At 41.8% G+C, this 23,049-nt stretch overlaps 1 protein-coding gene across 3 annotated transcripts in view; it reads left to right on the forward strand.

Moving 5' to 3' along the window:
- The first annotated feature begins 3,674 nt into the window (after positions 1 to 3,674).
- FAM160B1 (family with sequence similarity 160 member B1) overlaps positions 3,675 to 23,049 on the forward strand; it is a 35,788-nt gene continuing 16,413 nt past the window's right edge. For 2 of the 3 annotated variants that reach the window (XR_003991539.1, XM_030487201.1), the window contains exons 1-8: positions 3,675 to 4,134; positions 12,058 to 12,135; positions 14,074 to 14,243; positions 16,381 to 16,485; positions 16,834 to 16,956; positions 19,369 to 19,407; positions 21,067 to 21,360; positions 22,230 to 22,426. Coding sequence is in view for 2 of the 3 variants with exons in the window: in XM_030487201.1 (XP_030343061.1) it covers positions 4,002 to 4,134; positions 12,058 to 12,135; positions 14,074 to 14,243; positions 16,381 to 16,485; positions 16,834 to 16,956; positions 19,369 to 19,407; positions 21,067 to 21,360; positions 22,230 to 22,426 (1,139 nt within the window). In the remaining variant the exon portion in view is untranslated. The remainder of the gene's footprint in view (positions 4,135 to 12,057; positions 12,136 to 14,073; positions 14,244 to 16,380; positions 16,486 to 16,833; positions 16,957 to 19,368; positions 19,408 to 21,066; positions 21,361 to 22,229; positions 22,427 to 23,049) is intronic. The other variant, XM_030487202.1, reaches the window with a different exon arrangement.

Here is a 23,049-nt window from a genome sequence, read left to right on the forward strand (position 1 = left end):
GAAGCAAAAGTTCAGACTTCAGGAAGTTCTTCTGTAATGTAGACAAATACATCCATTAGAGACTGGCCAGGTGCCATCATTCTAAAGAGCAGAAAGATTTTCAGATAGAAAGGCTAGCATATGATCTCACTGTCTCACTTCACTTAAGTTGATTTAATCTAGGCAATTTCATTAATTTGTAAGAGGGAGAAAAGTTCCCAAAAGCTCTATCAATTAAAACAGCCTCGCTTTCAAGCTGTCTCTTCACTCACATTCAAGCTAAACTTTAAATCACTGCATATGCTACCCCAAAAAAAGAACTACCTTGCCAAAAAAACTCCTACAACCCCAAACCAGCACAACTCTGCTCTCAAGAGCATTAAAATAGGTAGTAATAATTGTCTTTATTTCAGTGGAATAAACATCAAGCATGAGCAGGTGGAGACCTACTGCTGCATATGCCATGACATTGGTAGCCTGTCCATAACTGAGTCATCTCCAGTTGAATCACCTCCAATGAGAACAAGAGGTATCCAAACACAATGTAACCTCAGCTGAGTTCTTTTGCACTGGCACAGGTGAAATAATTTCTCCATTAGTTTCCAATGCCAGTATTTATCTAATATTCCCAGCAGTGAGAAATGCTGCCATATACTTGAGAAATTTGAGACTGCTTTAATAGTGCATTAAACCCCCCCATATTTACAACACTCATAAGCACCACAGGCTGGATTTTGCAGTATGGTTATGAATTCCAGCTCAATATATTGGTGAGAATAAGCAGGGCTAATTTGCAGAGGCTTCATTTGTTTAATAAACTTAGGGATAATCATATTTGTGATATTATCTTTGTGATATTTTCTTTGTTTCCTTTACTGCAAGGCCAAAATCCTAATAAGAAGTCACTTTTACAATCAAAACCTGAATTCCAACCACAATGAAATGTTCTGTTTAAAAAAACAGAACATTTTATACATATACATCAGGTACTCTTAGAATAATAAGAGGCCCTCAAGCATTAGAAAAGCTTTACCTCACCATCTGTGAAGAGATGACTTATGATTTCATAAAATGTGAATTATGCTTAGGAATACTCTCACTGTTATAAAACTGTCTCCTTTTATGTCTTCATGATATCTTATTGTTTCATTATCTATTCTGCTGCTTGGAGGTGGGAAGGCCATTGGCCGTACCCAAAAGACATTTTTGCAAAAACAAATAGATTGCAAAGATCATTTAAAATTACCATTTTTAAGTTAGACAGCTTAATCAAGCACGTGTGGCTTTAAATCCATAATTTCTTCAGAAACAATGCAGGCTCCCAAATGGTATCTATGGTGAGGGAATGGGAAGGTCCCCGTTAGCGTGGTAAACACCCTCACAGTGGTGGAAAGAAAAGCTGTACCACTCCTCAGCCCACTTGCTGACAACATGTTTGCATTCAAACCTACAACTCATCGTTTGTTTTCTCTAAGAAAAGCAATACAAACCTTCAGTACAAACTATATACAGCAGGAGGAATGTAGCCCCTGAACTGTACTTAAAGTATTAAAATACTAATATAAATTAAAAATAAATCTAAGTATTTACATATAAAAATATACATAAACACTAATAATAACCTGGATGTATTGCAAAACTGTAGTAAATAGCACTTAAATTCACTCTTGAAGAAGGGTTTGCTTTCCTAGAGCACGCTTCAAAAGTCTAACAGAGCTTTTTATGGTTAAACCAAACAAGACAGGGCACCTTCCAAATGCAGCATCGTCCAGTTAATAATTACCTAAAAGCAGAGATGGTACATATGTTTCATCATATGACTGCCCATGTAAACAAATTAACATTTCCTAAGAACATCTATAGAATATAACTTAAACCACACTAAGCAGGTTTATTTTAAAAGAAGCATAATTACCTTTAAAATGTATGTTATTTTGATAGGTCTGCATTTTGAGATGGCAATAGCTAGCTCTGCTCCTTAGCAACTTCAGCAAAGGGTGCCCACATACAACTAGTGTTTACTTCCATACAGACTTGACTGTCACTCTCCGTGCCTGCAAAGCATGGGGGGTAGTAACAATCAGTACAGGAAGGGATCATTCGTAAGACTTCATCTCAGGATCAACAGTGCAGGAATTCTCAGGATGACACTATTTAAAAACACAGCAGTTAAATAGTAGTTTCGTCCTGTCTTTTTGATTAGTCTCTCTCTGCTTGCTCCTTGCATATGAGGAAGTTGGGGTTTGTTCATCTCCAAAAATTAATGAGAAAGTTTTTCTCGCATTTGGCACTACAGGTCCTCTTCTCTTTTCCCAAACTGGTTGCCACCTTCCCAATATTCATTCTGGCTCCCCCACTGCCAAATCAATCCTGTTCTCCCATTTCCATTTGCCCAGTGTCCAAACATTATGCTATGAGCTGCAAGCGGTTCCCAAAACACCACACCAGCCACCAGCTACATAGACTCATAGGAATCAACTAGGTTGTATAAGACTTTTAAGATCATCAAGCCCAATTGTTCTCCAGCACTGCCAAGGGCCACCACTAAACCATGTCATTGAGGGCCTCATCTACATGTTTTTGAAACTTCCAGGGACGTGATTCCACCACTTCCCTGGGAAGCCCGTTCCCAATGCCTGACTACATGGTCCTAACCTCTGCTCATCCCACCTTACCCTCCTGCTTTTCCTGTGGCACAAGAAAATGGCAGAGATTATAGTTTTCTTCTGGAAGTATTTTTGGCTTGGAGATGAAATTAAAGCTCCTCTCTATCCTCCTTCAAAGCTCTGGGGAAAAAACAACAACAGCAGTTGAAATAGGTAGCAACTGCACCACTGCCACCAGGCCCTCTCATGCTGTGGCACACTGCAAAGCCCCAGCAAGGGACTGCAGTCAGCCAGGACCCATGCCACCAGCTCCATCGGCCTCTCATAGTCATAGAAGGGACCTTAAGCTCGTCCAGCTCCAACCCCCTGCCACGCGGCAGGGGACATCTTCCACTAGAGCAGGTTGCTTCCAAGCCCCTGGTGTCCAACCCTGGCCTTGGAACACTGCCTAGGGATGGGGCAGCCACAGCTTCTCTGGGCACCCTGTGCCAGCGCCTCAGCACCCTCACAGGGAAGAACTTCTTACCATATCTCATCTCAATCTCTCCTCTGGCAGGTTAAAGCCATTCCCCTTGTCCTGTCCCTACAGGCCCTTGTAGCAAGCCCTCTCCAGGTTTCTTGCAGCCCCTTTAGGCACTGGAGCTGGCTCTAAGGTCTCCCCGCAGCCTTCTCTTCCCCAGGCTGAACACCAGGACCTCCCCAGAGCCTCTCCAGGCTCTCAGCCAGCAACAGGATGTCACTGACTCTTTCAGCCCCTGTCTGTGGGAGCCGGGCATTGCTTCCCTGAAGACCTGGACAGTCAGTGTGGACGGTGACAGCCCCCAGCTGTCCCAGCAGACAGCGAGTCGGGCCTTTAGCCACCCGCACAGGGCTGCTCCTTGCTGTGCCATGCTGGCCGGCACGGGTGGAGGACACCCCCTCCGGAACAGCGGGCAGTGGAGACACCGAGAGGAGCCGGATGGGAGGCCGGAGACAGCGGTTCTAGGCGCCGCTTCCCCTCACCTCCCCGCCGGGAGCTGCCCAAAGAGGCGGGGACCTGGCTCGGGGCACCCAGAGCTCGCTGCCCGTACCCCGGCACAACCTGCCCGGTTCGAGCGACCGGCTGAGCCGGGCAGGAGCTCGGGCGCTGTCGGTTGCCCAGGCCCGCGGGCCCGGGCCAAGCCAGGCCCGGGCCGGAGCGGAGCGGAACGGGGCGGGCTCGGTTGGGCCGGGCCGGGCCGCCCGGCCGGGCTCTCCGCGCCGCGGCTGGCAGCGTACGGGGGGTGGCGGCCCCTGCAGGCCGCGCCGGGGCGGACACCCGGAGCATCGGCAGGCCGGCGCCGCAGCCGGCGGTGTCAGTGCCACAGTGTCCGCCGGGGAGCGAGAGGCAGAGCCGGCGGCCGCCCGCCCTCCCGATCCCCGCAGCCAGGCCCCCGTATGCAGCCCTCACCCTGGAGCGGCGGCGGCGGCGGATCGAGAGCTCTCGCGGTCCTCCCGGCAGCGGCTGCTGCAGTCGCGGGACAGGATGTTCTCCAAGTTCACCTCCATCCTGCAGCACGCCGTGGAGGCGGTAAGGCCGCCGGCGGGCCGGGCCACGCCACGGCCGGGGATGCAAGCGGGGCCTAGCTGCCGAGCGGGCGGAGCGGGGGGCTCGGCCCGCTCTCTCAGCGCGGCGCCCCTTCCCTGCCGCCTCCCCCGGGGCCCCGCTGCCGCGGCGGGCCCCACGAGCCCGCATATCGCCGCAGCCGTGGCCCCGCCGAGCCCGGCTCGCCCGTGCCGCGGGCAGGGAGGCGGACGCCGGGCTAGGCGGGCCGGGCCGCGGCCGGCGGCGCGGCCCCTGGACGGGAGCGGAGCTGCCCCAGCGCTGGCTACAGCCGGACCGGGCTGCCGAGGGCCGGAGGTGGAGGGAGCGGCCGCTGCCTGGGGCTCCGCGACGCCGGCACAGTCCCCTCGGGCAGCGGGGAGCCCCGGGGCTGTCAGCGCCGGTAACGTGCCTTCCCCGTAGGCCCGGTGTCTCCGCCCCGGCCGCTTTCAGCGGAACGAGAGCGGAGGTGAATTCAGGAAACTGCTCAGGATTCTCTTGTTGTTGTGGCCAGCAGACAATGGTCGCCGTGTCCGGTGCTTTTGTGTGATGTTGTCACTTCCAAACCGATGTTTCCAGCCCTATTTTCTGGTTTTTAACCGGGAGGGGAAGGGAAGGAGGCCGAGGGGACCTGGGGTTGTGTACGGCGGGTTCGGTTTCACGGTGTAGCCCATCCATCCGGTGCCCATCGCGGCGCTGGGGAGAGGGGAGCAGCGGGGCCTGTCTCTGAAGCTGCCATTTCTGTAGGCCACGTTCAGCTGCCTGCTTCTCAGGCTGGTTTTGTGTCTGCACGGGTTGGTTTTGTTTGCTTTTCCGTGAGGTGAGGTCGTGGTAGTCATGTCTGCGGCTTCCAGCACACCCGGGAGACTGAGGTGGAAGAGGTGCATCTTTGCTTAGGTGCTAAAAACTGGCAGTGAAATACTGCTGGAAGTGAAGGCGGAAAGTGTTGAAGGAATATGGTTCAAATGGTTGAAAAAGGGGCACCCTTTGTGCGTTAATGCACCCCTCGATGCTGCAGATACGTAAGCATCTATGACTATGTGTGTGCGTTGTAGTTCTGCAGCCTTAGCAGGACTACTCAAGTTTAAAAGTTAAGCCTGTAATAATTAATTGCAGGTTCCTAGTTTGCTCTTTTAGTGGTGGAGTGGCAATTGGAAAGAAATGGTTTTAAATAATGATGAAATGGCCTGAAAATTCTCTGTGAACCACAGAGGAATGCCTTCAATAGGGCAGTGCTTTTCAGTGGAGGAGAAACAGAAATTAGTGGTTGCCTGACCTAAAGAAATCTTGTTAGTCTTTGCGAGCTGTGGCCACAGTTTTGCATGAGTGGAGAGATTCAGGAGTGGAGAGAAGTTATTCTTTCAGGCCCTACTGATTCAAGGTATCTAATAAAAGTTATTCCTAAAGAACATTATGTTATTGATGATATACAAAAAATAAACCAAAAAGTGCTGCATTATTTGAGATCCACAAAAAACAGGAAACATGAATGAGTTGAATGGAAACGGGGAAGAATGGAGATGGTAAGGACTAGAATGATCTTTTTTTAATCAAAAAAAGCCCAAACACCTTCCCCTCAAGAAAAACAGACGCAGATGGATAACATCATTTTGCAAGTGACTGCTATCAAACACTGTGCTCTGTGTCCTTGCTGGACTCTGGTGTCCCTTTTAGAATCACCTTACCCTGATAAAACCACTGTGATGGAGCTCCTGATGATAAATATAGGGTTGTGACAAACACGGAGGCATGCATGGTAGGAATAAAATCATGGCATCACAAAAACAAGAGGATATTAAGAATGTGTCTTTACTACCTAGGAAGTTTGACCCACTAATTCAAAGCCAAAACTGATAAATAGAAACTTTTAAACAGTTTTGGGGCTGTATGTGACTTTAAAACATTGTTTTATCATCTAATGAAAAGTATTGTGGGCTACTTAGCTTTGCTACTCTGAAAATGACAAACTGGTGTAAATCCTAAGATTAGATAAGCCCAGCTTGATGCTACCTGCTGTTCTCAGAACCTAGAGAATTCAGAGCATCATTTTTACTTGCCTGTTACAGCTGCGGAGGCAAGTTTAGCTTGTGCAGCCTCATGTGGACTCTGTTTCAGCCCTGAATATCAGCATCAGAAACTGGTAACTAAGATTACAAATTCTCCTAGGGTTTGGGTGCCTACTTCTGGAGGAATTCATTTGCAGCTCAAGATTTTGAGCTGAGCTGGGCAGTTAAATACACTCGGAGTGCCTAGGCTTGAGCTCTCATTGGTAGGACTACTTTTAATCAGAATGCGGTTTGGGTAGCCTTTCTCCCCTGTCATTTTCTCCTGCACATCATTTATGTAATGCTTCCTGTCGTGCTCAGGGCCCACAGGCCTGCAGACTTCTGAGAGATGCATTTAGATAGGAGTTCCTATTACATAATCTTTGTTATCTTACCCTCAATATGCCATCTCGCTGAACTATGATGAGGAGCTCCAAAGTCGACAGTCTAATACACACAGGAGTATTTGCCTTTCACTTGTTGTGAGTGAGCCGCTCTCTGGCTGCCTTCATGACAGGACTGTGATGAAGCAAATGTAAGAGACCCAGTTGATTTTTATTAAGACTTTTTCTTACCTTGAAGAACTCAAAACTTTCAGTCTTTTCTGCCTAAAATGGCCAAGAGTTTGAAATCGTTATTCTCATTTTCACTACAACTGAATCCTAATTTTTGCCACCTCTTATCCTGTGTCAGTCCTGCAAGTACTTTAGATACTTTGCCCTGTCTCGCAGCATCAGCATGAGCAAGCACTCTGTCAGGTATTGTCCTGACAGAGCATCCTTAACGTGGTAGGGTGAGAATGTTGGAAGGGAGCTGCAGTCTTTGTTCAATTACCTTACTTCAGGGGTAGAATAGAATAGAAATAGCTGTTGCTGTGTGGGTTAATATTAATGAATCTGTGACAGTGTCATATATGGGCTTGTCCCAAGATGTTTTCTCTTTCCTATGCATTTCTGGTATACTTTTATCCCAGATGTATTCCAGAGTGTACATTGTAAGCAACATAAGCAAGTAGTGGTACACTACAAAAGCACCAAGTTAGACTTATATTCTCTTATCTTAGTGCTCTCACTCATGTTTCCCTAGACAAAATGCTCGTCTGTAAAGCGGTCACTCGAGTGTTCAAAGACTTTTGTCTGTGTCTGATTTGGACTTTCAGAAGATGTTTCGTCTTAACAGTCACCTCAGAAAGATGGTTTTGAGCTGTCCTACCTTGAGCAGGGAAAAGTATGATTTTTGGTTGTTTCAAATTTTGCAATTGCTGTCATTTTTGGAAACAACTCTCTACCAACCTATTATTCCACTGTGTCTCTTACACTGGCACTTTAACATGCTTTTTAGTAGCATATTTTCTGTTTTTATTTTGAGGTGAAACTGGAAAGAAACTGAATCACTTGCTACAGGTACAGCTCCAAAATCATGAACTGCGTAACTACTCAAACCAAAATTTCTTCTTCTTGAACCCACTTTATTTAATGTAATGACCCACACATTACTGATGGTTTTTAAAATATTTCTGATGACAAAATTTAATGCATGGCTTGCAAGCATGTGCAAGTCTTAATTTTTATATGCAAAGCAGTGACCATTATAAGCTCTGTGCATTCATTGAATAAAGTAAACCTTCAACCATTAGTCCTTTTTCAGATTTCCATCAGGGCAAACATTCACATAGTAAAGTAGTATAGATCGAAGAGACTGCTGTAGTTTTCCTCGTTTCAGTCAGGGGATTGTACATGCAGTTCCCCTTTCGTTTCCTTTGACCAGTTTCTGCTTTCATTTTCACTCTGGCATCTGACCAGACGATACCTGTTATTGTTTTATACAGCATTTCTTTACTTTGTGAACTTGGCCAAGAGATACTAAGGATATCACCAGCTTCCGTTGTTTCCTTCTTTTCGGTATTGAATATGCACTTCTGCAAAAGCATACATGAAACATATGACAATTGATTTTACATGCACAAAAGAATTGCTGTTAAGCACTGAATATTTATAGGTTTCTTTGCTCTGATGTTATTTTTTTCCCTGCCTAAACACAAATTCTGTACACTTTTAAAAACGACGTGGGAATTGTATTTTGGACAGATTTTATAACAAGCAGGGCTATAGTCCTGGTCAAGATCTGTAGTTCTTCCTGAGAACAGACTTTTTCTGGAAGGAGTGGGTTTGATCATTACTAACGTATTGTCACCAAGAATGATAGGCGCATGTGTTAAGTTTAACTTCTAAATGAGAACACTCACTTGTCTCACTCCCAGGAAGCTCAACTGCAGGAGTTGGGGGCCAGATGGAAAAGCTAATCAGTGGTCTGCTCAGATGGGGCTGGTTCTCAGTAGTGTTCAGTGAGGTTTGGCTATTTGATATACCAACACCTACATGCAGTCTTTAAGATGTTAAGTTTTTTCCCCTAAGGAGGAGAACTTCACTTCGAGATTAGGAATTGATTAGCTCAAAATTGCAAGACAATAGAAACGTAGAGTCACAGAATGTTTTGGGGTTTTGGAAGGGACCTTAAAGATCATCTAGTTCAACACCCCTGCCGTGAGAGGGGAACACCTTCCATAGACCAGGTAACACATTTAATTACATCAAAATTAATTAATAAAACTGAGAAAATAAGTGGCGCTTTTAAAGCAATTCTTTGTATAGACAAATAGCAGGAGTTAATAGCCCTCAGGCAGTGAATTCTGTTATGCCCTTCAGAATCTTTATACAGGCATGTGTTACTTTTTACAAAGGAGGATTCTTCAGATTTGGCAGGTGTAATGTATTCATCTCAGCTGGCTAACTAATTAATTCATCCTAAAATAGACTTTACAGGCTTCATCCATAGAATTACCTGCCCTAAGTAGCGGTTTAAAGCACGTCAACCAAGTGTTTACACTTACATTTTTCTAATGCTTTCCCAGTTGCTGGGCCTTTGTTTTGCTTTAAGCTACTATTCTTAAGTGCCTTTGGTCTTTACCCTTGATTTTGTGTATTGCATAACTATATTCAATAGGGTTGGGGGAGGCGTGGGTTTCTTTTAATTTGTTTCCGTAAAACACTTCTGGTCAGAATAACTACATGGCATTGCTGCAGTTAAGATTTCTTGTTACATATTACCTGGAATAGCCTGTGCCTGTAAAAAGCAGATTCTATACTTAGGGTCCATCTGCAGTGGGGAAGAGGAATTTGAGGGTGAAGGTTATTTTAGCTGAACAAGTAAAGCAGCATGATTTTTCTACATTGTTAGGCAGTTGCTGAGTCTGGGTAGCCCAATGCAGGCACAGCTCCGTCATCACCAGGTCCAATTGGTGGCAAGGTCCGGTCGTATATTCCCAATAGGCGTGCAGGTACACATGCTAATGGTATCTCTGGTATCCATCTTGCAGTCCTTGATCAGAGAAGACCCTGTGAAATCACTGAGTATTTTAATTAAAGAGGGCAGGACCTGTCCCAGAATTAGGTTTTCACATCTGAGAGGAGTCCCTGGAGCGCATTTGTTGGGAAGGCAGATTGTCTGTATCCACAGTTCTCTCCTGCAGTGGATAAATTATTGACAATGCTGAGAAGAGAAATCCTTTTCCTGGCACTGCTCAGAGCCACTAAATTCCATCTCGAGGCAGATGAGGCTAGACGAAGTGGAGAAAGAAAATCACATCAGTCAAGGATAAATCTTTAATGTTATCTATCATGTGTTACTTTGGAAATAGAGTTGCCTGAAAGCCCTGGGTATTCCTGAAAAGTGGTTTCTGTGCTTTCATCAGCCAGAGTGGAGGGTTTGGTATAGTTTTATTACAGAAATCTGCAAAAATGATTCATTACATTGCTTGAAATACTCATCTACAGCAGCAGTGTGACATACAAAGTAAGACACAAAATATCATATGCTCAGTCTTCATTTTGTTCAGTTATTCTTCTGAATTTCATAACCTAGTAACTTCACTGTAAAAGAAACTAGTTTTGGTGCAGTGTGTGGGTTCCTGGATACTTACTCTGTGGTAGCTGGGTGTGCTTAAATTGCTATTTTCAAGTGCCCCGCTGTGGAAGTAATTGAAGACACGTGTGTCCACAGACTGTCAGGGAATGATAAGCAGTGTTCATTTGATTTCCTTGTTGCCATTTGTGAGGGCACATTTTCCAACAGGATGCAGGTGTAGATTAGTTACCAAGCACCACTGCTTCTTTAAGTCTTGCATTTCAAAAGTCCTGTGTGCAAGGTCATTAACAACTAGCATTCTATTTTCTTATCGTGGCAGGGCATGCCATTCCTATACTGGGCTTTACGACTTTACCAGATAAAATTTTAAGTGTCATTAAATTTAAGGAAGAGGAAAAGACTGATGTGGAAAACTTCCAAAATACAACACTACCCAGTGAAGAGTATAAAGATGCCTGAGCCCCGTGCTTCTGTTTGTCCGAGAACTGAGGCAGCTCAGTGCTTTTTAGGCACTATGAGGAGACACTGGAGGAATTCAATAGTTATTAATCTTAAATGTGGTATCCATAGCTTCTGGGGGGGGAACTTTTCACTGTGAGGGTGGCTGAGCCCTGGCACAGGTTCTCAGAGAGCTTGTGGAATCTCAATTTGTTGAGATATTCAAAAGCTGTCTGGACATGGTCCTGAGCAACTGGTTTTAGGTGAGCCTGCTCTCAGCCGGGGGTTGACTAAGATGAGCTCCAAGAGCTCCCTTCAACCTCAGCCACTCTGTGTGACTCTGTGAAGGACTTGACTCCATAGCTTGTCAGGCCCGGTTCAACTCCTTGTCCTTCTAAAATGGACACACTAACTTACACATGGGATTCTTTCTGCTTGCCCACAGGTCTCAGTGTTGCCATCAATGTCCAGTGGTAAATCCTTTATTTTTAGTATTTCCTATAAAAAAATGACTTGAGGACTTGATGGTAAAAAAGAAAGGCCTCAAGCGGGTAGGGTTAAGCCTCAGTTTCAGGGAGACCATCACATGATCAGGTGAGTGGGGTGGGTTTTCCCTACAGGATTCCCGATTTTACCAGCTCTGAATGTCTTACATTGTGGTCACAAATTCCAATGTTTGCCGCAGCTTTGGAGAGCAGAGTGATAAAATGGTTTGTGGTCCTTACACATGCTGCCCGTGGTGTAGGCAGTTGTGAGTGCCTGTGGCGTAATGAGCCGCAGGGCACTTGGTTCTTGGGCTCAGTGAGGAAGGAGCAAGTACTGATGTTGACTGGGAGGGGTGTTTCTGTTCTTGCAGCATGTTATTCCTGGTGCCATCACACCAACCGGCCATTCTTGAATTCCTCCAGAAAAGAAGAAACTTCCTTTTCTGTCAGAAATTAAATAAGAAACATATTGTTAAAAAAAAAAAAAAAACCCACAAGCTCTGGGAATGGGCCTGGTAAATAGTTGTGGTAACAGGGGAAAAAAAAGCATGTCAAAACTGTATGAAGCAGCTAATTGGTATTTTTTAGGGAGCAGAGGGAGAGAGAACAGAGCAATACAGAAAAGGAAGATGGCATCAAAAGCAAATGTAAAAGACATTATTTTTTTTTCTTTACAGGACAAAACTCTGAGATCGTAAACAATTCACACCTACATTTCCAGTGTTGTTTTGCTGCATGAGCAATTGCTTTTGTTGCTTCAAATAGCTTGTCCGGTCATAGAGACATCACAGAGATTATTACTGATGTTCACAAGCTAGGCAGTAGGGACATGGGCTTATGCCATGAATAATGTTGGTAATCCTTGTTAGGTAGAAGAGCACAGAGTAAAAAATTGCAGCACTAGTCTGCAGCAGTTCACTTCCCAGTATAAGATAAAATTCAAATTTAATCTCTGAGGATGTGTGTTTATTTCATTCCTAACTGGGTTTTTTTTGTTGTTTGTTCTTTTCTTCCCACAGCTGCACCTTCCCTTCCATTACAAGAGGATTTTGTTTACCCACTGAAAGCTATCACCCATTACTACATAGAGACATCAGGTAAAAGAAAACATCTGATTTTGTCTGTTTATTGCGAAAAGTTATAATTCCAATTTCTGTGTTGTTAAAAGTAAAGATTAAGTAATACTAAATGAGTCAGGTCTTTTAGAAAATGCCAACACACAAAACTAGCAATTAAAAATATGTGTACCTCCATTCATGCCTTTAAAAATGAGGCAATGAAAAAATGGTAGAGGGAAGTTTCTTTTCTGAGTACCATGTAGAGGATTGTACCTTTCCACGCCCGACCCAGTTCCTGTCTTCACATATTCTGTTTAGTCTAAACAGACAACTACAGAAATGTAGTCCCTGCTGTTAACCTTTCTATTGTTTTGGATCAGGGATTTTCTTTTTTTTTTCCAAGATTTTAGCAAAAGTAATTTTGTGGTCATAGATTTTAGAAGACATCAATTCTGAGTGCTCAGTATTAGGTCTTTTTTCTTCAGTGTCTTGTCTTCGTGAAAAGTATTTTGATAACATAGCTCTGAAAAGTGAATTTGTGAGCAGAATTAGAACACATTCTGTTAAATCTTATCCAAGTTTTATTCTGCTCTTCTAAAAAAAACCAATGGGTATTCAGATGAATTATGGCTGTAGATGCTTTACCTTAAACTTTTTCCTGATCTCCTACAACAGTATGCAACATTTCAATGTTAAATGTTTGGCCCTAGTTATTACACTGTGAAGTTTTTAAAGTGAATGTTGCCATGCTTTCCTCAAGCTTATTAGTTCTGTATTTCTGCTAGAGTAGTTATTGAATCTGCATTTGTGGGACTGTTTGTGGGTCTGGTGATCTTGTTTATGTCAGTATTTACTCTTAGAAGCTGAAACTTGACCCTTGGTTCTAAATATCCATCTTTCGGAACGCTATGTGATGTCCCCTAAGGTAGAAATGACAGGATGGTAGGGGAAAGCTGATACCTGTGGTTACGTGGCACAGAATAAAAGCTGACCTCTCTCCCACATTTTCAGAAGTCTTGTGAAAAACAAGTTGCCATTCAGTGAATTTATTTCTGTTCTTTGCGATGGGAGCAGAATTATGCCTAGGACATTCAAGCAAAACACACTAGGCTAACTGGAGGTTGTGGCAGAGATCACAATTACACTGACATGGTAGTTTTCCTTTGTGATCATGTTGCCATTTGCATGCAAGGGGCAGTTATTTTTAGCTTATTGCATAAGAAGTAGTAACCATTTCCCTAGTGGGTAGTTGTTCAAGGAGAACTGAGCTGAGAAAAATACATGGGAAAATCTCCATGGGTGGACGTGCTCTACAATATGTTAATGCCAGCTCCCACTGCCAAGAGCATGAATCCACAGCAGTTTCATGACTCTAGTATGGTGATATCAGAATCTTACCCATTCCTTCATAAAGGTTGACAGAATGCTGCTTTAATGCAGAAAGTATAAAAGACAAATCTAAAACTGAAGGATAAAATAGCTTAGAGTTTGGGTTTTCTTTGTTGTTATCATCAGAAAAACTTTATTTAGTTATATAGTTTGTAAAGGAAATGGTCAGCTGCAAATTATCTGACGTTAGAGGCTGTTTATAGATTTCAGAATACTATGTGAAGAGTCAAAGAGGAAGTTATCAAGACAGGGTGGATATTAACTAGAAGACTGAGAGTTGAACCTTTCTCGCCCTAAGTTTGGGTTCTGGCTTCTGTGTTTTCCGTTTTCGCTGTGTAATTAATGCATGTTTTGAAATTTGGCATTTCACCTTTTCCCCATTGCAAGGTCAGATATCTAATGAATATTCCAGTTTACATTTCCAGATATGGTTCTGAAAATTCAATTTAAGACGTCAAAAAACTTACGTACTCTATAGAAGATTCTTCAATGAGTGGTCACGTTTTTAAGTCTTACATTTGGAACTGAACTTAAGAAAAATGAGGACAATATTTTAATCATTCTTAATTGCACATCTCTTCTATTTAGATGACAAAGCTCCTGTGACTGATACCAACATTCCTTCTCACCTGGAACAGATGTTGGATATTCTAGTTCAAGAAGAAAATGAGAGGGAATCAGGTGAAACAGGACCATGTATGGAATATTTGCTACATCACAAGATTTTGGAGACACTCTACACATTAGGAAAAGCTGATGTATGTAATTTCCTCAGCAGAGCACATGTCTTTTGTGTGAGCTCCTAATTGTAATAGAGACTGAAGTTCTACAGTAGGTGGTAGTGTGGGACACTGAACTATAGCAAAACAGTTATTTGCTTGTGTTACCAACGTATTATGAATAACTGTCTTTTACAAGTATGATCAAAGTGAGCCAACCAGTGAAATGCTGGACTAAGGCAGAACTCTAAGAATTTGTTACTCACCACTGATAATATTGACTGTGAAGCTAGAAGTTAGGACAAGCATATTTGTTCAGTCTAGTATTTTTCTGGCTCTACAACAGAGTATTTTCCCTCTCTGTCCTTTGTGAAGTGTTGGGAGATTCTTGGGTGAAAAGTGCTGTGTTAAATACAGACTTTGTTTAATTTTTTGGAATGTGATGAGTTATTGCTCAGAAAGAATTCCATGTCAGAAAGCATTAATTTAAGCTGATCCCCAGACAGCTTTCACATCCAATTCTTTGGTATGAATGCAGCCTTTGGCAGTGTTGTTTGGTTCTTTTCCTGTCTGCTTTGTGGCACATGTGAAATTAATGTCATGGGTTTGGTGCATCTTGTTGCTGTCTTTCTTTGGCAGACTGATGAGCTGAAATGTATGGAGTTGGATGGATCATGGGATGAATTAACTTGGAAGCCCTTGTGCTAGGACTTTTTGTATCATGAGGCAGATGCAGTTAGGAAAGCATGGTGTATCCTGATCCAAGGATAACTGGAGCCCTCCATGGTTTCATTCTCAGTCAGTCTTTTACACATTGTCATGGGTTCTTAATCTGCTTGATTTTACATATATAAATGTGTAGGGTACTAGCTGTCTGAGCCTGGGATGTTCCTTGCTCTGCAAGGACCAGAGCTTTGCAAAACCTGTTACTACGCCAGCTGTCCTACAATCAGGCTAAGATGTATTGAAAATACTTACTCAGAAATACAGCTCGTTCACTAATCTATAAATTTTGTCAAGAAACCAAGATGAAATGGTGACATATGTGAAGTGGGTAATTAGTAGTATGTTTCTAAGAGTTGAGAGAAGTCATTTTGCACTCACGCAAATACGTCTGTACAAGCAGTTCTTCTACAGCCTGTCTTTATGCTTTGCCACTTGTGAGTTGGTACCTGTGAAGTAAACACACAGTTCAGTGATTGCAAGATGTTGTAAAGATCTGTTGCAAAAAGAGTAATACCCTTTCACAGCAATCACTTAGACTTACTACGTGATGCACCCTGACAGTACACATTTTGCCATTCTTTTCGATGGATTGCTTGATAACTCAGTGAAAATTTGGGATTAATAATCTAGGGATAACTACCTTGGAAGGAGAACCAGGTTAGGCAGTTGTCATTCCTGGCTGTTGCCACCCATGCTCCGTTCACACTCAATCAGATAAGAGAAATTATGTGGGTTAAAATTAACCTATGGAATAACAGCATTTATTGACATGGTAGAACACAGAGTCAGGGGGGATTTAGCTAGAAACAAAGGACCACGAGCCATCAGATCTCATGGAGATGTGAAAGTACCCTCATGTGACATGGTGCATGAGTGACAGTAGAACAAGGGTCTGGGTGTTCCACAGATACTTGTGATTTATATTCTGCTGAATATCAGGGAAAACAACAGCTTTCTCTTGTCCTGGAACATCTGTTTGTAAACACTTTATCTGTCTAAGGTTAATTGCTCATGAATTCAAAAACCATTTTGTAGGCATTAAGGTGTTTATCATCATTTATTTGTATGTACTGATTCACTGAATTGCTGGGGTTTGCGGCATAGTACCATAAAATTAGACAGCTGACATGTAGCCAATTAATTCACAGTTAATTTCCCCTTATCATTGTACTGGTAGGGAATATTTCCTGGAAGGATTGGTAGAAGTCTGCAGTGCAGCAATTAACTGAAAGTATGAATAAGTTGAAAAAGAAAACAGTAATGAAATGCAACAATTTTTGTTGTTTTCTGTTAATGTCGATAAGAGTAATGTGTTAACAGATGATGGTATTTTTAAAATGCTTTGGGTTGAATTATTGCTGTTTCATTAGCCGTTTTGAGTGACAAATTTGCATCTTGTTTCTCTCCACAGTTGTTATATTTTTGTTATTGTTCATCTGGTTTCTTTCAGTGCCCTCCAGGAATGAAACAGCAAGTTTTGGCTTTTTATACAAAACTTCTTGGAAGAATACGGCAGCCTCTCCTTCCCCACATAAACGTGCACAGGCCAGTGCAGGTACTGTTCAAATTTGAAGTAAGCTGTGTTGTAGCGTGACAAGTTTCTCTTATTTTGCTGTAGCTAATGAGCTCTTTAATTCTTCCACTGTCAAGTGAGTTAAAGAAACTGCTCAAGTGCAGTATCAGGTTAATGTATTGACGATTAGAGCCTTGAACTGCAACTGCAATGCAAGTCAAAAGTAATAAAGAAGTCTTGTTCCCAGCAATCTAAACCTAGAGCAAATGTTCAAGTCAATAATCCTATGCCACTGTAGTATGTATATAGAAAAAGAACTCAGTCCATCATTCCTAAAAAAAGCTATAATTTACTCTCTGTCTTAACTGTTCCATTTTCTTTATGTGACAGAAATTAATCAGGCTGTGTGGTGAAGTTCTGGCAACACCAACAGAAAATGAAGAAATTCAATTTCTCTGTATAGTATGTGCAAAGCTGAAACAGGATCCGTACCTGGTCAACTTCTTCCTTGAGGTGAGTAAACCAAATCAAAATTTTCTAGGTGCATTCACTGTGTCACAGACAAAACCTAATGGAGAAGTGGAAGTATCACGTCGTGCTTCTTAGCTTTGTTTTCATTCACTCTCTGATTTTTTTGCTGTGATATTAGAAGTTGGTTTGTTTGGATTTTTTACTTACTGACTGTTTTTACTAGAATTTTATTCAGGGTTCACAAATGTACCTGCCTGAGGTCCTTACCCTTTGTAGTGAAAGTATCTTTAGAGTAGGGAATGGATGATAATGTAGAGCACTGTGTGAGGGAGACAGTGGATTTCTGATGTTGTTTTGTCTTCAGCCCAATAAAGACTAAGGGACAGATTGCACAGGGCAGTGACACCTTGCAAGTTGCTAAGTGTTCTGCAGGATTGGGCCCTTATTTGGTAGTGGCACATATGGTCTAGCTGCAGTGCCAGCTCACAATCTACAATATGACATTATTTTCTATCTGTAAGAAAGCCAAATATCTTTACTCCCTCTTCAAACTTAACATGTGGCATGGATGAAATCAGAGTGGGAGGAGAAAAAATTTCTAGGCTGGCTTTCTGTTCCTATTTAGAAGGAGCATATAAAAGTTTAATTTTTAAAAGTCTGTTTAGAAGTGCCTTCTGCTCCCACTTTGATGTTTGCTGTAGTGACACGGTGTCTATTAAGCATGTGATATGTAGATGAAAAGATGCAGATGTAGTGTCCTCTGGAAATATTTTATAAGCTTTCTGCAAACAAGATCTGTAACAGCAGAGGCTGCTAAACTGCAAAGATACATTATTTTCCATTGAGTATATGAATATCACTTATAAGTCAGTACTAAAAAAATCCATCTTGAGTTTATTTTTACCTTAATTAAATACAACCCTGATTGCCATTGTATCCACTGTAGTTGTACAAGCTGTAGAAATGGTGTGAGGATTGACAAGTTAGTGTTTAAACATTAGAAGCACTCAGAAGCAAACTGCTAGACGTATTACATGCAGAATAAGGTAGTAAGTCCAAACCGGGATTGCTTTTAATGTCATTTGTGCCTTTGAAATCAAACCTAAGAATCCCAATCATAAGAACCACAAGTGTTTTGTCAGGCATTGGCATTCTTCCCAAAGTAGCAAGATCACAGTATTCAAAATCAGAAATGAAAACCCAGGTGATTCCAAATTTCAGAGATGTCTAGTTTCACAAAATGCTGGTGATGGAGTTCAGGCAAGCTTAAGAGTATTTCCTGGAGCTCCTGTTTCTAAATGTCAGAGCCTAAGGAATATGCCTTCACAACTTCAGGCAGTTGTTTCCAGATAAGGTATTTGGGGTGCAGAATTGTCCAGAATAGAATATTCTGTTCACATCTATGCCTCTTAGAGGTGCTGTTGTTGTGACTTGATAGCTGGTTTTGACTTTCAAATGCATGAAAGGGTGAATATATAAGAATTCTGTGAGGCATTTCTCTCTCAAATCACAAAAAATTAGAAACAGATGCAGATACGTCTCTGCAAAGCAGTCTGTCTGTATCTGTTAGTTTTGCTTCCTTCTTTGACTTTTCCTAATCAGTTTCTGCAGTACTTTATGAACATAAAAAACTGAATATGTATAAACCCAGGATTTCCTTTGTATGATTCCATATCAAATAGTTAGCTGACAGAATGCTGTTTGTATTTAGTAAAATCTTTCACCTATATTGCTTAAAGCTGTATGGCATAACTGTATCTCTTGGGCAAGTTACTTCTGTTGTGGAAATAAGAACTGGTTTTAAACCTTTAAAATCCATGTACTAATTCTGGTTTGGCTTTAATTATTTTCTTTAAACTGAGTTTTCCGTGTTCTTGCATAGAAAGAAAGAACCTACACAGGGATGTTTATCACCTCTATCTCAGTCATTATTTTATGCTAAACTTGTTACCTCATGTTTTTCCTTATTCATTTATTCCTTAGTTGCCCCATCTCATCATATCTTACATGACATACTCCTTGCAAGTGAGTGTTTCTTGCAAAGGGATACTTGAGTATCTGTGTTTCAATTTCTGCTCTTGAGACCTTAAACAAGTTCTAATACAGTGTCTGTTAAAAAGTTGTATCTTCATTTTGTAAAATGAACAGTAGCTTCACTATTCACTTCTACTTTCATCGCTACAAATTACCAGCTTTGTATTCCTCACCATGAATTAAGTAGAGATTCTCATTAGCTGTGATAGCACTTGATTTTTCCACAGAATTCTTTTTAAATCTATTTGAACGTAGCCATGGCATCATCCACCACAGCTGTTGAGATTCTGATAGTTACATATCATAAAAATATCAAAATGTGTTTTTATATTGTCTGCTTTGTGTTGATGCTGAATTCACTTAGAGGAGTACTTTGTCTAGAAAGCATTGAATATATGTTTATGTAACCTTTTCTATTAGGTCATTCAGGATCCTGTTTTGCACCTTTACAAGAGGCAGGTGAGCAGCAAGGCTGCAGAATTGCATGATTAGACAATAGGAAGCTTAAATACATGTAAAAACTTTACCTATGTTTTGTCTACCAATGTACAGACTGCTTTGTGTTACCTGCCAATGTCAGAGTAATGAGCTATGGACAAATTTCTAGGGATATGTATACATTTATATGTGTTAGGTCTTCTCATTGATGCCTTAGCTAAACTAAGGCCTTTCAAATGACAGAAGAGTTTAGACATGAGATAATAGGCCAGTGTAAAATAAGTATTTTATATATGCAGTTCCAGCCTTTAGTTCTGCTTTATGTGCAAGGCTCATCGTTGTGATTCAGATATTCCTGCGTATTGCTAAAATATATGGGAGCATACTGGAAGACTTTAGAAGATTTAGGGATAGACAGACTTGGTTCACAGGCACATTTGGGTTGCTTTGCAGCCCTATGCATTTCACACTGTAAAAAAAAAAAAGCATATGTTGAAGGAGTAATTTTTCTCCTGTACTCAAAAATCATACTTATTTTATAGCATGCAGTGTGCCGCTTTTACCACCGTGTTGCCTCTCCAGGGAGTTGGTTATATGAGCGTATCACAACGTTCAGTACAAATTCTCCACAGTGAATGCACGTCAATCAAGCAAGCATTCAGAGCAGCTTTTGAGTTTGCTGCCTGAGACTGGCATGTAGTTAGTCCCTGCTGGTTTATAGGTACTAAACACCATTAACCCCAAATTGTTACTTTTTTAAATTATTAATGCTTGAGATATATTTGCAATGATTTTGGTGTTATCATAGAGAAGGGGAGCTATTTGGATTTATAGTCTTACTACTGTACTCGCTTGAAAAAATGTCTTGTGCTGAAGTCTAATTTATGGTTCTAATAAAGTATTACTCACCTGTGCTTATGCCAGAAGAACACTGAATTCTTGCCTTGCAGTGAGTTTCTTCTTGGTATCACAGAGCACAAATTTAAATGTCTTTTTATGGGCTGGAGACAGATTTATTGGAAGATGCGTTACTTTCTTCCAGGCTAAGTAGAGATGCTTTGTAGCTTCCAGGAGGGGTCTCTGATCTGTTGTAGTATCCAGTGCTAACTTCCGCTATCTTCCCTCTATTCAATCTACTCAACTTTTCCTTCATAAGAAACACAACTTGGGAGTACTCTGCAGTGATAAAAGACCTTTATTTCCCTTTCATGTTGAAGGTAAAATCTCAAGAAGTTTAGAATGAGTTTAATTTGTATGACTCCAACTGGAAATAGTGTTTCAGACATTAGATGGATTAGGCCTTGACCTACAAAGGGATGTTTTATAGTATGTGCTGAAGTCTGAAGGTGCGCTCATAAGGTAAATGAAAAACTTCTATCAAATCAAGTGAATACGTGGCTTCAGTGGTGCAGAGAAAAAGGTGCCGTCTCTTTGTAAATGGCATATTAAGCCCTGAAGCAGAGTGGTAACAGGCCTTAGGAGAAATCTAAGCAGATTAAAAAATGGTTTAGGTTTAAAAACTCTCATGCTCCCACAACCCGCTACATTCTGCATGGGGACTGTATCCAGCCTTGTAGAGAACTGTTTCAAATGCTGATGTTAAAAAATTGCTTTTAGTAAGTTTCTGCTTCAGGAGGAACAGTAATTTCAACCGAGTAATTCCAAACAAATGCTTTGCAGAATAAGTTAAAAGCAATGGCTTCCAAAGGATCAGCAGGTGTCATCACAGAGGACATGATAAAAGAACAAGACTCTTTGACAACAGACATGGGGCAGCCCATTCAGCCTGAAGAAATGCCCAGTGCTGCTGGTGTGGAGCAAATGGAGAAGGAAGATGATCTCCCACAACAGCCAGATGATCTCTCTTTCAGTCTGGATGAACTAAATGTTGCATCATCACCCGAGTCCTCCACTGTTGGTCCAAATCAAGACTATAATTTAGTAAATTCGCTACTAAACCTCACTAAAAGTCCTGTGAGTTCTTTTTTTGTTTTTTGGTTTTTGTTCTATTCAGTATGGTAAAATGAAGTAGTTAGGATGCTGGGTGAAGTGGATAGAGGGAGTGAATATACATGTATGTACACACTGTATTTTAAATACAAAAAGTAAAAGGAGGTTTATTTTGCAGGCAGTTGTAAATCGGCAATTTTCTTTGCCAATTCAGATTAAGTAAAAATACTATTTTTAGAAAATAATACCGAAGTTTGTTTGGTGGTAATCTGTGTTTTGAGCAATTTGTATAGGATGCTGCATGTTTCACAGACAAGCTACATAGGAGAATCATTAGGTTAAATATACCACAAAAGAGTAATTAAAAAACTACTTTGAACTGTACTGACTTAACCCAACCCACTTCTTTTGTAAAGGCACTGGGCTATTTCTAGAGTTTGCTTTCTTTAAAAACAACTGCTGTATGCCTTACCCAGCTCCATCCTCAAATTCATACTCGGATTCCTTCAGAAAACTTAGAGGTGGGTTGGGTAAGCCTGTAATTGCCACAGCAGCATTGAGAGCAGGAAACCGAATCTACTGCTGTACCTCATCATTATTGTTAATGGAGAGTTTACATTGTGTAATATCTTGGTCTTAAGCTGACTTACAGCACTAGTTGTGTCAACCTGAAGGTTGCAGTTGCATTCTTGACATGGATTCAGGTGAGATTCTTTATTTTGTGCCATCCACGTTCACTAGAATTAAGTTTCAATGACTGAAAAGGCAACAAAAATAAATGCATTCACTCAGTGGTTGGGGAACGGAGAGGGTTTATTTGGGGGATGTTTGCTTCTTCATTTCAAGTGAGCTTCATTCACCCTCTGATTAATTCTTCCATGCCCTTCTGCCAGGACGGCCGGATAGCAGTAAAGGCCTGTGAGGGCCTCATGCTTTTGGTGAGTTTGCCAGAACCAGCAGCTGCCAAGTGCCTGACTCAAAGCACTTGTTTGTGTGAACTGTTGACAGACAGGCTGGCCACCCTCTACAAAGCCCTGCCTCAGTCACTGGATCCCTTAGACATTGAGACAGTGGAGGCAATTAACTGGGGGTAAGAATTTTATGTTTGTGACTTTACACCCCTCCCTGAAACTAATTTTCTATAGGTAGATAAGTTGTATAAAATACTCACACACCCTCCTCCCCCCCATGCTAAAGTCTCAAGAGCAGAGCTGAGATACCAGCTGCAGCATAGCAGTATGACTTTGGGTGTCCAGTGTACGTGTGATTCTGACATGGGGCCAGGTTTGACTGCCAGTCCCTTGCAGAGATTCCTCAGGGGGCAGGTTTTTCCACTGAATTACATTAGTGGTAGTGTAGGTGTAGTATCAAGTACAGAATATTGTCTTGTTTAGGTGTCAAGGAATTAGGAAACAAACTTTTCACTGCACACAGCACTATAAGCTGCTGCAGGGGGGCAGGAAGGGTGTATTTGATAACAGGCTGTTGTTGCAAAATTTTTACAGTAAAAAAGAAGAAGGAAAGCGTTACTGCATAACTCATCAGCATGAAGCAGAAGATAAAGGCCTGTTATCCTAATTGCTTGCATGTTAGATTCTCAAAACATTCCTGTTCCCCACTCTGCCTTCATTATTGTGAATTGCTCGTGATCTATTAGTACTGAGACAAAAAGAAGGTATTTGAAAAACCAAAATTTCTGGTGGTTGGAGTTTG

This window comes from Strigops habroptila, chromosome 5 (assembly GCF_004027225.2).
Source record: "Strigops habroptila isolate Jane chromosome 5, bStrHab1.2.pri, whole genome shotgun sequence".
In the NCBI taxonomy this organism is placed as follows: Eukaryota; Metazoa; Chordata; class Aves; order Psittaciformes; family Psittacidae; genus Strigops; species Strigops habroptila.